The following is a 12,621-nucleotide window of genomic DNA, read 5'->3' as shown; positions in this document are numbered from 1 at the left end:
TTTTTTAATTGACACCACATGTGGGATTCATACTCTTAGGTTTAAATAGGCAAAAAGTTAAGATCTTTCCCTCATCATCCTAGTTGGCCACAGAGACTGTGGCTGCGGCGTGCACAGTCTGTGGTGTGACGTGCACATCCAGGTTGCCGGATGAAGCAGAAACCACACCAAAGATCAGCGTCCATCTGTAATATTGTAGCCGACCTTACTCTTCTCCTCACTAATACTGAGGCTTTGTCATGTGGCAAACTGCTATACAAAACTAGCACCAATGTAACTGTGTTTTCTCAAGAAATCTTAGCCTTAATTTTATATTACAATTTTATATGTCAGCTCATATTGCAAAGTAGTTTTTTGATAGTTTCCAAAGACAAAATTAATAACCAGGCTAATGCCATAAATATAAGTAACTTTAATGCTGCTTAGCATAAGTCTTTGTTATATACCTTCATCCGTATACTCCAGTGTAAATATATTTTATACAATATGAAGTATTTTTAAAGTATATGGCTCTAGATAAAATGTTCACAAAACAAGTTTCAATGCAAGTAGAGAATTAGAAAAAAAAAAAAATCAGCCAGAGTACAAAATCTTTGGAAGATAAAAATTTCAGAAAACAAGATACATGAAAACATCCCATTGCAGTAATTCAGGACGACCGAGTGGTTCCAGTAGTCAGAAGGGCTGCCACTCACTGCTATGTCATCCCTAAGAACCTGTCCTGGGCCAGCAGGGACTGCAGGGCACGACTAAGGGTGGCTGGCTCTCAGAGATCTTTGTACCTGACAAGTTTGATAAAATAACCTTCATAGCAGACACCCCTGTTGGCTCAAGGAGAATGAGTAGGCCCGGGAATGAAGAAAGTCCTGTCTTCCCTTACCCAACCACTACTGGTCTCTGCAGAATATTCAGGTGCACTGGCAAGATGTGGTGAGCAAGCTGTTTTATGAATGACAGGAAGCCTTTATTCTCCCAGGTTATCAATTTGGCACTATTCACAAGAGCAAAAATTATTTACTAGCACTGCAAAAAAAATGTTTCACCATCTGCAAAACAGCATGAGTGTTAGGGGCAGAGCGCAATGTTGTAGTTTAGTTTTGTTAAATTAATTTTCTATATATAATATTGCATGTAATTATACAACAGGGATATTCAAAAGAGGCTCAATTAAACTTCATGCCAAAAGCAAACTCCATAGTGGGTGGACTGCTTTGCATTCCACTGCTTTCAGTAAGATGTTGCATAGGCATCTGTCCAAATAAAAACACCTTTACAACACTGCAGGTTTAGAATGCAACAAGTAATACACTGCAAGAATTGAGGTCAGACATTATTCACCATTTGGTAACATTCCATTCAAATGATATTGACTCACATAATAAGTAACAAATGCAGCACTTTAAGTAACAAAACAAAGCTGTACTCAAACGAAGTAAAACAGTGCAAATATTCCTGTTAAACAAAAATATACCATGTATATACACACACAACACAAATGCACTGTTTTGTTTTGCAGTATAAATAGATTTGATTAAGCTAAATTCCTAAAACTAACGAACTACTGACTGACAGTCCCAAACAGTTTCCATCTACTAAGGAATACAGTAAGCTTTAAGGATCAGATGACCATTAGCTGCAGATAGATATAAAAAGAGTATAAAAAGATTTAACTGGATGGATATTTAAAATATTTTCTCTGTACATCAAAGTTAATAATATACATACTAGGTTGGTATCACAAAGTCAGCTTGGGCTCTGATCATACAAGGAGCAGCACACAGGTAACCCATGACTCCACAAGGAGCCTTGAAGCTCTACCTGTGTGGAATGCACTGTAATGCTGCAAAACAGTGAAGGCCCACTCCCAGGACTTAACAAGGGGAGAGCTTTTTAGCTGCCTATGCAGTTAACATGTTGGTTTAGTTTCCATTTTCTTCCTCTTCTGATTTAGTGCTAGAATTCTGTTATCTGCTGACACATCTGTTTATCCCTGAACTCTATAATACCATACAATGAGTATGCTTCTGAAGAGTACACAGTAAAAGTAAAAATTAGAAAGGGCAGAGATGGAAACTTCCGTTAAGGAAATCCTGATTAGGGGTTATTTGCATTTCAGCACTTTAAAACAGATTTTAAGCAAAAAAAAGTCTTCTTGGAATTACAGTAAAGCATACAAACAGTACTTAATTTGATCTGAAGTAGAACACTCCGGCATTAACCTTCTCTTCAACTGCTATAGCCTCCATCTCCTTAAAGCCAGGGCTGTGCTGCAACCATAACAAACAGCTGTTGCAAAGGCAAAAATCTAGAGGAATAGGGAAGAAAAGAAGAAAAAAGAAAAAAATTGAATCACACATTGTATTGTTCTATTTTTTATTTCTGTTCTAAATGAATACAGGAACACAAATGATTCAAAAATCACCCTCCCCAGCCAAAATACTTAAGGTAGATTTGGGATCCCCTGAAGTTTTCTCATGAACCTCTCCATTATAACCCCATGTTACTGCTTTTAATTTACTTTCTTGCTTCACAACACACTCTGAAATAGATTATGAAACAGAATGTCTGCATAAGTTATGGTACAAAGTAATCATGTGTATGTATGCTACATATTTCAGTTTTCTCTTACCTAGACTGATCAAACACTAATCTCAGATTTGTTTCCAAGTGAATGCCTTTACCAGCCAACACCTAAGAAGATATCCCTCTAAACAGGAGAACACTTTTTACTTGCAGAAATATAGAAACACCTTCAAAACCAGCCTCCTTGACCAAGAAACCAACCATTAGAACAATTGCCTGAGAAATGCTGGGAAGTTACTACTGCTCAAGAACTGAATTTAATAGATTTGAACTGAAGGTCACACCACAGCAAACTTGACTATATAATGTAAACCAGAAGGAAGAAATTAAAAACTGTATTGCTGAGAAAAAGTTTCCTGTATTGTCCGGTGCTAACGATAGATTCTGTCTCTTAGAACATACTAATTCAATCATGTTGTAATAACTTATCCCTTGCTTTCAATCCAAGTGTTAACGTGACAAAAGTTTTGAACAGATGCTATACCATAGAACTATCACCAATACAAAATGAACATAGATATTTTTAATCACAGTATACAAAATAATTTCAAAAACCAAAATGTTAACCTTTTATCTTTTTCCATCTAGATCACAGGACTGTTTTAATGAAGTGTTTCAAAGGATTACAATTTTTTTATTTATGTCCTGACTTTCAAACTACGTACTTTTAGAAAAAATGCAAAGACACTAAATACTACAGTTATCCAATTCACCATTTCCCAGCTTCTCTTAATTAAAAATACTAAGGCAAGTTACAAAAGACTCTTGACAGGGATTTAAGGGCCTTCAAGAACTGTATTCTCCCTTGGAAAAATAGTATGGTAAGGGGAAAGGGTCTCTTGGAGTCCCCAGTAAATGACAGAAGTGACCATATATTCAGTGGGATCTGAACACACTGAACAGGGATTGAAGAGCTACACTTAGGGGTAGAATTTGAGATACTTGCTTGGTATAAAGCTCTTCCTTAGTTCAGGCACAGCTATGAGACACCACCTCTGTCCTTGTGCCATTGTCCTCGTTTCAGATGGAACAAAGTTAATATTCTCCCTAGTAGCTGGTACAGTGCTGTGTTTTGGATTTGGGATGAGAATAATGTTGAGAAAACAATGATATTTTAGTTGTTGCTAAGCAGAGTTTTTGATAAGCCAAGGACTTTTCAGCTTCTCACACTGCCCTGCCAATGGAGGCTGGGAGGGGACACAGCCAGGACAGTCGACTTCAACTGGCCAAAGGGATATTCCATACCATATGATGTCATGCCCAGTATATAAATGGAAGGAGTTGGCTGGGGGACTCCGTGGCTTGGGGATTGGCTTGGCATCAGTCAGCAGGTGGCAAGCAACTGCATTGTGTGTCACCTGTTTAGTATATTCTATTATTATTATTTTCCCTCCCTTTTCTGTCCTATTAAACTGTCTTTATCTCAATCCATGGCTTTTACTTTTTTTTCTCCCCCAATTCTCTCCCCCATCCCACAGGGTGGAAGGAGGGGAGTGAGTGAGCTTGCTGTCTGGTGTTAAACCACAACAGCCACATGGCCACAGAGGGATCAGGTGTGCTCCAGCGTGTTACTGGTAAGTGGGTAAAGGTGAGGCACTCCGGACTTGGAGACCAACATGCCCACCTCACCCCTCCAGAGACTGGCTTGCCAAAGCAAAAGGCCTTCACTTTTTATTCTCCTCTTGCAAAAAAGAACCTTACACCTCATGTTCATTGTGCCCAGAGAAATTGTGGCTGCCCCCTCCCTGGCAGTGTTCAAGGCCAGGTTGGACGGGGCTTTTGAGCAACCCGGTCTAGTGGAAGGTGTCCCCGCCCATGGCAGGAGGGTTGGAACTAGATGGTCTTTAAAGTCTCATCCAACCCAAACTATTCTATGATTCTATGATCTGTCTTTATTTTAAGATGAAATGAACGTGTTTACTGTGAAAAATTTATGATGTATTTAGTTTTAAGAAGAACAGATACCCATAGAGGGTTTTAGGACCTTAATAAATATATACAGGTCTCTGAAGTATGCAAGACCCTCTGAATGGTAAAAAAAGAATAAAAGCAATCGTTCCAGTTCTTTAAGTTAAGCCTAAGGGCACACCTCTACTTGCCCTTCAGGATTCCAGCCAGGCAGAAAGCTAGAGCCTGGTATATTTTCGGACTCAGCTACACACACCCACATTACCAGATACAGTGATTCAGTGATGATGCAACTACAGTGAGAATTGTGCAGTCTGAGCTCAGGCTATCAATAAAAGCACTCTAATCCTTGCCATAAGAGACAGCACAGTCCTTACAGATAACTTTTAGGACTGATGTAGTAAATACATATCCGGATCTTCACAAGGAGCTAGTCCAAGGCGTGTTCATGTTGGCATGTTCAGGACTATCTAAACAGTATAAAAAAAGCAACTGAAAATTTGAGCACATGAAATTCACATCTGATGCTTTGATGAAGGCTCAGTTGTTATCTTTTTATTCTATTTTAATAACCAACACTGCTTTTACAAAATATCTCTTCTAAAAATTATAAGCTGTAGCGATCATATATTTAAGACACTACAGTAAGAGTAGCAACTGATCATCTATCACATCAGCTTTAGCTTATTCCAATATTTTTTGCATGTCACTATTAGACACTATTTGCTGCTCTCAAAGACAAGCCTTTCTCTCACTGCTCTTCTGTCTATTCCAGCTTGCTATTACGTTCTCAAGCTGAATGGTTGGCTACAAGGGCTTACAACAGACTTCTGTTCCCCAGATACAAATATATGAAATACATACCGAGGCTGCTATGCTTATGTTATATTCATGATCAGCTAGAATCTTCTCTTGTGTAGTGGAATTGAATTTGCGGGGAAGGTGATGCAGAGATGTAGTTGCTGCTTGCAGTAGAAAAGCTCCAAAATAAAAGACAAAAGTAGCCCCGTGGAAAAGAAAATCCTGAAAAGCAAATAACAGAATCAGTCTGGGCTGCAATACATACCTAATTCTTCTAGTCTCAGTACAAGTGAAACCCAACACTGAAACATGAAATGAGCACTGATAACAGTAACGTTAGATAAGCAGTGTTAAATCCATCCCAGAGCTTAACCTGGATGTGTTTTCACAGCCGCTTGCAATCATAAGCAACTAACATAATTAGTGATAAATGGCAATTCTCCCTCTCCCCAAACCCTACATTCTTCCAAATTAAGAGGCATGTGCTCATCTACATGTACATACACTGACTTTTTAGATCACTTTAAAGCTATTAAAGCTTACAAAACTCTCCCTTCATAATACAGCTTAGATAAATGGGACATACAGGCCACCATTACCACAATTTAAGCAGTATAACACAAGTTTGCAGTCCCCCAAATCCCTTCTCAGCTATAACCCAAGTTCCCGAAGTCCCCCTCCATGGTTAAATTTTGCTTCTGTAAATGCCCAGAAACACCTCAGCCTTGACATAGCTGGAGTTTACCTCCTGATACAATCAGAAACCAAGACCTGAGGCATTTCCTCAACTCACTCTGTCTTGGCTCTACCAAAAATACAGTAAATTGGAAGTACTTCATGATACTGTGCAATAAAATGCCGAAGACTTGAGAGGGCAGGAGTTAGGATTTACTTTAAATATGCTTTTTTTCCTGGCCTTCTTTAGGCAATCCCCTCCTCTGTGGTGAATGCTAGCTGAATACAAGGTTTAAACATCTCACTCTCATTTCTGGATTCCATTACTAGAGCACATGAAAAGGCAGCTCTGGTGCCTAAATCTCTTTGCGGGTTATATTTCAGAGTCCAGTGTTCCACACAGCAAGATCCAAGACACGTTCCAGTACAGTTTTAAAATGTCTTAAATATTCTTGTAACATCTCCTTCTGTGTTGCATCTGCAAAGCTGACATGTGCACTGCACTCAGCTCCCTGAGTCCATACATCTACATTGTGCCTATTACCTATGCAGGTCTGCAAAAGACATAGACACAATTTTTAAATTTATACACACGTACGCTTTTTGATTATATTATCCATATTATATAGTCTGTCTCCAGCACTAATGAATTCTTTATGCACTTTTAATTCACTTGAGTGTAATGGACTACCAGTATGCCAAGAGTGAGAACCCAGGGTACACCACATGCGAGTCCATCACAGCTGCAGACAGCATTCATATGCACCAGAAATTACTGCGAAGAGCCTTACCTACTGACTGATACTGAAGTGAGAATGTGCTGCATTTCCCTCCCCCTACAAAGACTCGTTTCTTCATAGATGTGAGATTTTTTTTAATTGAAAGAATTTTCTTTTCAAACTCATCAGTTGTTCCATATTTGATAGCAGCTTAAATCACACCCTAGTCAGTTTGGATAAGTTACAATGTAAGCTGCTACTACAGCTTCCCATTCCACTTACATCAGAAAACAATTTTCTCTTAAGTAAAAATCATTTGCTCATTTGAGGTTAGGTCACAGAGTGTACTGCTTTTCTTAATGACTGCTAATTACTGGGAATCCAAGATTTGGTAATTCCCAAATTCTGTTTTCCTACCCTGGCTGTTGTGGGGTTTTTTTCCCTCCTATTTTTAAAACAATTACTTCCTCTTGGACTATCACCAGGAAGGCCCCACTGACATCAACAGAACTGAGAACCTAAGGGGGAAGAGGGTGGCTTCCTGACTTAGCCTTTATGTGCTAGGCTTGCCAGATCTCATGCTTTGGGCATAAGACACGTTCCCTCAGTCTCCAGCTCTGCTGTAACATGTGTAGCTCAGAGAAAAACTGTAGGGAACTATGTCCATCATGAGAGCGCTGAAGCATCTGAGAAGCTGCAGTGCTCTACTGCAGCTGGGGGAGGCACTTCCCCCGGACACTTACTGTTGTGGCTTCTCCCGCCCACTGGAGCTGCAGACACACAGGCACATCTTTCATGTTACCGCCAATGTGCACCATGTCAGTCTGCAGGCAGGCATGTGCTCACTGTGTGACAAATACAGGACCCCATATCATGGCCTGACAGACCCATTTCATAGCACAGGATTCCAGCAACTTGAAAGGTCTGTGTAAACCCACGGTTAACCAAGGACACCCATTATTCTTGGCCTGCTAAATACCTAGCATGCAACTACATCAGTGTTACCAGCAGTACCCTTTTGGTGCCATTGCTCATGAAGGAGCACGAACAGCTCCATGAGGAAGACAGTGCTGACTACATATATGAGAGGTATTTTCAGAAGACAAACTCTTTAATTTCCTTCCTTCTCCTGCCAAACCCTCTAATGTCCTTCTGGCAGCAATTACAGCAAAGCATCAGTAAGGTTTCATGTTTGTATGGTTATGGTTTCTGTGACCAAAAAGCCTCAAGATCTTAGAAGGAAGGGTTTGCTCTGTTTTAGCATGGTGCTGAATTTTAGCATTGTTCACACGGTGCCTGACTCTCCCTTGCCTCCACACTTGTACAATCATTGAAACCTCATACAAAGTGTATGTAAAACACTACTGGATCTGCATGGTATGTTAGTTAGTTCACATCTAATTTTGTAAATGAGCATGTTGTGAGTCAGTAAAGGACAGTATTTGTCATACCATCTGGTTTAATACAGTGATGTAGAGTCATATACCTCCATAAGGTCCATATTTTCCCTCATCTTTTCACCATATAGCTTCTTACTTTTTAAGTAACTGTATTAGCATCAATGGAGCTACTTACAATGTAAGGTGTTACTAAATGCAGGGCTGTCAGAGTTCCATGTTATTTTTTAAAGCCCTGGAGTCTTAAACCACATTTGTTCATCAATCTCTATATGAAGCTATAGTACTCCCATATACCTGAGCCATGACTCTTCCCATTTTTGACCTGATCTAATGACCTGTAGCTTCTGAGTTCTACTGTAAATTTAAATTATGAAAGAGCAAAGCCCATGTATTTATCTAAACACATGCCAACCTAAGATGAACAGGTACAACTTTATATTTTGTAGTAATAGTTTTAGTGTTTCTAGTAATTATTTATTTGCAACAGAAGATAAAAAAGCTCCTTGTAAAGTGCTGCTGAAGAGTTTAGTGCCAAGTTACAGAACATTTGGGTACCTGAAAAGAGTCGTCAAATGATCTAGTGTTATTTTCATTGACAGATGGAAAGGGCTGGATTTCAGCTACTATGTTAGAGATAAAATTATTAAATCTGTATTTATTTAAAACGTTGACTTAGTTATGACAGCTTTTTAGATTAAGTTAGAGTCCTACAGATGCGGCTTTTATACAAGTCATGTAGCAGCTTCCTGACATATAAGTTTTTCAGTAATTTATCATATACAAGGGGCTAAAAGTACAGTACCAGCATCAAGTAGCCACTAAGACACACACAATTATTATATGATGAACATATGTATAGCATTTTCCATCTATGAAAGGCTATGCGCTCACCCAGCAACTTTTAAATAGATGCATGATTGTAAATTGGCAAACAGTTTCAATGAAACCCAGGACACTATTAATTTACTTAAGTTACGCACATGCTCAAGGGCTATGTTGCATCATAACTTGTGAGGATGTCGCAGCATAAATCCCTGTGAAGGTCTCTCTAATTGTAACTCATTACTAGCCTAATTACTGTCTGTATTGTGCTATAAAGCTGACCATGTATGTGTATTCACTATAAAAGTGCTAAAGTTTGTTTTCATAGAATCCAGTCTATTACCATTGATGAGCTTTTTAGTTATCAGTAAGAGTCCCAAACTCATAAAGCTCTATGATTTCCTTTAAAGACTTTTTGTTTTAAGGGATTGTCCATGAATAACTTAAACAGATAAATAATCACAGATGTTGATACCGAAGCACACAATTCCAGCTATGATCAAGAAAAGTGTCAGTAGGAAGACTAAGCCACATAGGAGGCAAGTGAAGGAGATCAGAAGTTACGAACAGCTATACTTTAGTATTTTATAAGTTCTGGTCCTTTTGGAAGATTTTTCTTGAAATTGCCATTCTGATCACAGTTTTGCCACCTCTTATTATTCACTTCCAGTAATACAAGACAGAGTGATACCATCTTGTGCTCAACTACTTGAGTGCTAAAGACTTGAAGTAAAAAGTAGTTAATGACAACAAAGGGGTACATAAATTAGCAGTCAATAACATGAAGTACCATGCAGTTGGTAAAAACTGGAGCCAACAGCTTCCCTTTTTTAACCAGAAGGTACAGTCTGTGAGAACTACTGGCACAAGCCGTAACAATCCATTACAGCAAGAATCAAGTCTTGTCTTCACAATGAAGAAAAGCTGAGCAGAGTATAATGATATCTGTAGTCTCAACAAGCTTCCTCTAAGAAAGATAAATATTAAGTCTCCTAAAAAGATGTTAAGCTATACCATATTGCAGGTTATGTTGTCTTTGACTACCTAAGGTCTAACAGCCGTCACCAATGCTGCCCAAGCTTTAAGGAATTGACCCAAAAGTCAGCAGAGGACTTTCTTAGGTCATGAGTGCTTTAGACGAGTCAGTGCCATCTCAGACAACCACATCACACCATGTTCACAGATGTATCACATTCTTTACAATATCAGACGTATCTTTCTACCCCCTCAATTATTCATAGAGTGTTACTACCACCTCTCTAATAGTCAGAAAATATTTTCCAATTTCCAGTCTAGCTTCTGGATATTTAAACAAATTTGCTGTCATGCCTTGTCAAATGAGTCCTCTCCCTGATGCTCATGCATTTTGTTTGCTCACAGAGGACAAGTATACTCCTTCAATCAGTTTCAGAAGATTGGCTCTTTCAGCCTACATCATAAAACAGGTCATATATTTCCTCAGTTATTCTTGTAGCCCTACTCTTTCTTCTTCCAGTTTTGGATTCCTCTGTTTTGAAAAAACTTCCCGCTAAAACAGAAGGCCAGGCATTAAGGCCCAGGATCAGTACTTCCATGGCGTGATTTTCAGTCAAAAAACAAAGAGACTCCTTAAATAAAGAAAAAAAATCTTACCGTCTGGTTCCAGTTGACAGCAATTCTATTTGCATAACCGAAGAGAAAGATGCAGAGGAACACAATCGACAGGAACCACGCAGTCACCGCTACAAACATGACCCATCCCTGCAGCAGTGGCAGTGGAACTCGGGTAGAAGCTACCAAAATCCAGACTATTGTTCCAAACAGCTGCAAGGAAAGGAATACAGATGATGAACTGAGAGATAAATTTTATTCAGTCTTTTCTGCATAAGAACTAATATCACACAACAATATGTCCTCAGATTACTTTTAGGAACTATGAGGAAACACTTCAAAAGTACTCAGAGAGCTTAAGTGCCGTTCTCAGAAACGATAGGCACTAAGTGCCGGTGAGATGAAGCCACTCTGAAATTCTTAAAAGCTCTTGAAGTAGTCTTGAAAATGGGATTTACAAACCCAGGTGCCTTGCACACTGCTGCTGAAAATTTTACCCTTACTCTCATTTTGAGGGAAATATAAGAAATGTAAAAACATGGTTCACACACACGTACAAATCTCTCTATATATACTAAAGTTAGCATGACAAGGATATACATCAGGTTTTGATTAAATCTCATACTGATTAGTTTTGTAGTCCTAATCAGAGGAGATACAGAAAACAGATGAAATTGCATCCTCTTTTTCAATGCATTTGTAATAAAAGGCTGAAAGCAAACATACTAAGCAATGAAGGGAAAGATAAAACTAGAATACAGGATAAGGTGAGTTGTAAATTATGTTATAATAACTAGAAAAACATAGAGCGTTCCAGAATTATCATAACCCAGGGAAGAATTCAGCAATGTCAATTTTCTTTTCAGTATACTGATTGCAGTGAATGAGTGGTGGGATGCTGTGTTATGATGGGCTGATGGAGATTTTATGTACTCTAAGGCTTGCCTGGTTTAATCACCTCTTGGTCTAAGGAAGGGTACTATTTCTCCCTGCAAATCCTGCCCCTTTATGAAGAAAAAAACTGGGGAAAATAATAATTTCCATCTGAAGTATATTCATTACAGAAAGATTTAATTTCATAATCCAATGTTCTGTGTAGTCACAGGTACAATTTCCAAGCTAGTTACTATTTTCCTGTTTAAAATATAGATTCACAACTACAAAGTCAGAGGTTACATTTTCATATTGAGAAAACTTCCTTTAGAATCAAGGTTGGATGAGAGATACCTTTCAAAAGATGCTGCTTTAAAATGACTTGGTTCCTCTCTTGTGTTACATTGCAGCAGCATATATGCAAAGATGCATTGCTAGTCTCAGTTCAAAGCTCCCAAGAGTTTATGTATCAACCTTCAGGTTGTTCTCTAGGGTTCCTTTTTTAGCTGTTGTGAAGAACCAAACTTTCTCTAGTTTCACAAGACTGCAGGTGCAAGTCTGTTACACGGACACCAGATAGTGATGGGCAGTGAGGAAGCGGAAGGAATAGCAGAAAGTGTCTGTTAAACAGAGAGGCACATGAAATGTTTCCAATATTTTGAGTGTACAACCTTTCAGGCTTCTTTAAAAATAAATTTAGAAATCACTGTAGAAACTGCTAATCTCAGTGCCCACTGTTGTGTCATTTCCCTCATACTACACCTGCCAACTTCAGCCTGGCTGTCAGAGGTTTAATAGGTTGGCCAACCTAATTAACCTTTTGTCCCCCCTGACTCAGGGCCTCATTTAGCACCTGGACCTGGGCTCTAAGCTCTTTGCTCAGGTGAAGTTTTACAGCTTGCACGGTGAGATCCATCCAGTATTCTGCTCTGACCCCACAAAAAAGAATTCATAAAATCAGATGCGTTTTGACCAGATGCTTTGTTTTGGTTTTCCTACTACTAATCAGTACCTCAGCCCTGAGGTCCCCAGCCCTGTGCACACCAGTAAGGTCTTACACTCACATGAAGTTAAGCCCGCTTACGGGAGTCTGCGCAGGACCCGCAACACACGCACACGGGCAAAGGACGCTGTAACTTTCCATGGCGGGTGCTGGGGCCTGGGACCTCGCGTGGCTCAAAGTCCTCGACAGCCTGAACCACCGCCGTGAAACCAGCTCAGCGGGCCTCCCGGTGCCGCCGGCCCGGGCG

At 39.4% G+C, this 12,621-nt stretch overlaps 1 protein-coding gene across 1 annotated transcript; it reads right to left on the bottom strand.

The window, feature by feature from the left end:
- Window positions 1–392: 392 nt before the first annotated feature.
- On the bottom strand, window positions 393–12,515 carry MAL2 (mal, T cell differentiation protein 2). The gene is made up of 4 exons (XM_026841513.1): window positions 12,436–12,515; window positions 10,541–10,739; window positions 5,356–5,514; window positions 393–2,305 (listed from the first exon to the last, which is right to left on the bottom strand). Exons 1-4 carry the CDS (start codon window positions 12,513–12,515, stop codon window positions 2,234–2,236), a joined length of 510 nt encoding a protein of 169 aa, XP_026697314.1. The 3' UTR covers window positions 393–2,233.
- Window positions 12,516–12,621: the final 106 nt, after the last annotated feature.

This window comes from Athene cunicularia, assembly GCF_003259725.1.
Source record: "Athene cunicularia isolate RWA chromosome 2 unlocalized genomic scaffold, athCun1 chr2_part1, whole genome shotgun sequence".
In the NCBI taxonomy this organism is placed as follows: domain Eukaryota; kingdom Metazoa; phylum Chordata; class Aves; order Strigiformes; family Strigidae; genus Athene; species Athene cunicularia.
This window is presented reverse-complemented; position numbering and strand designations above follow the sequence as displayed.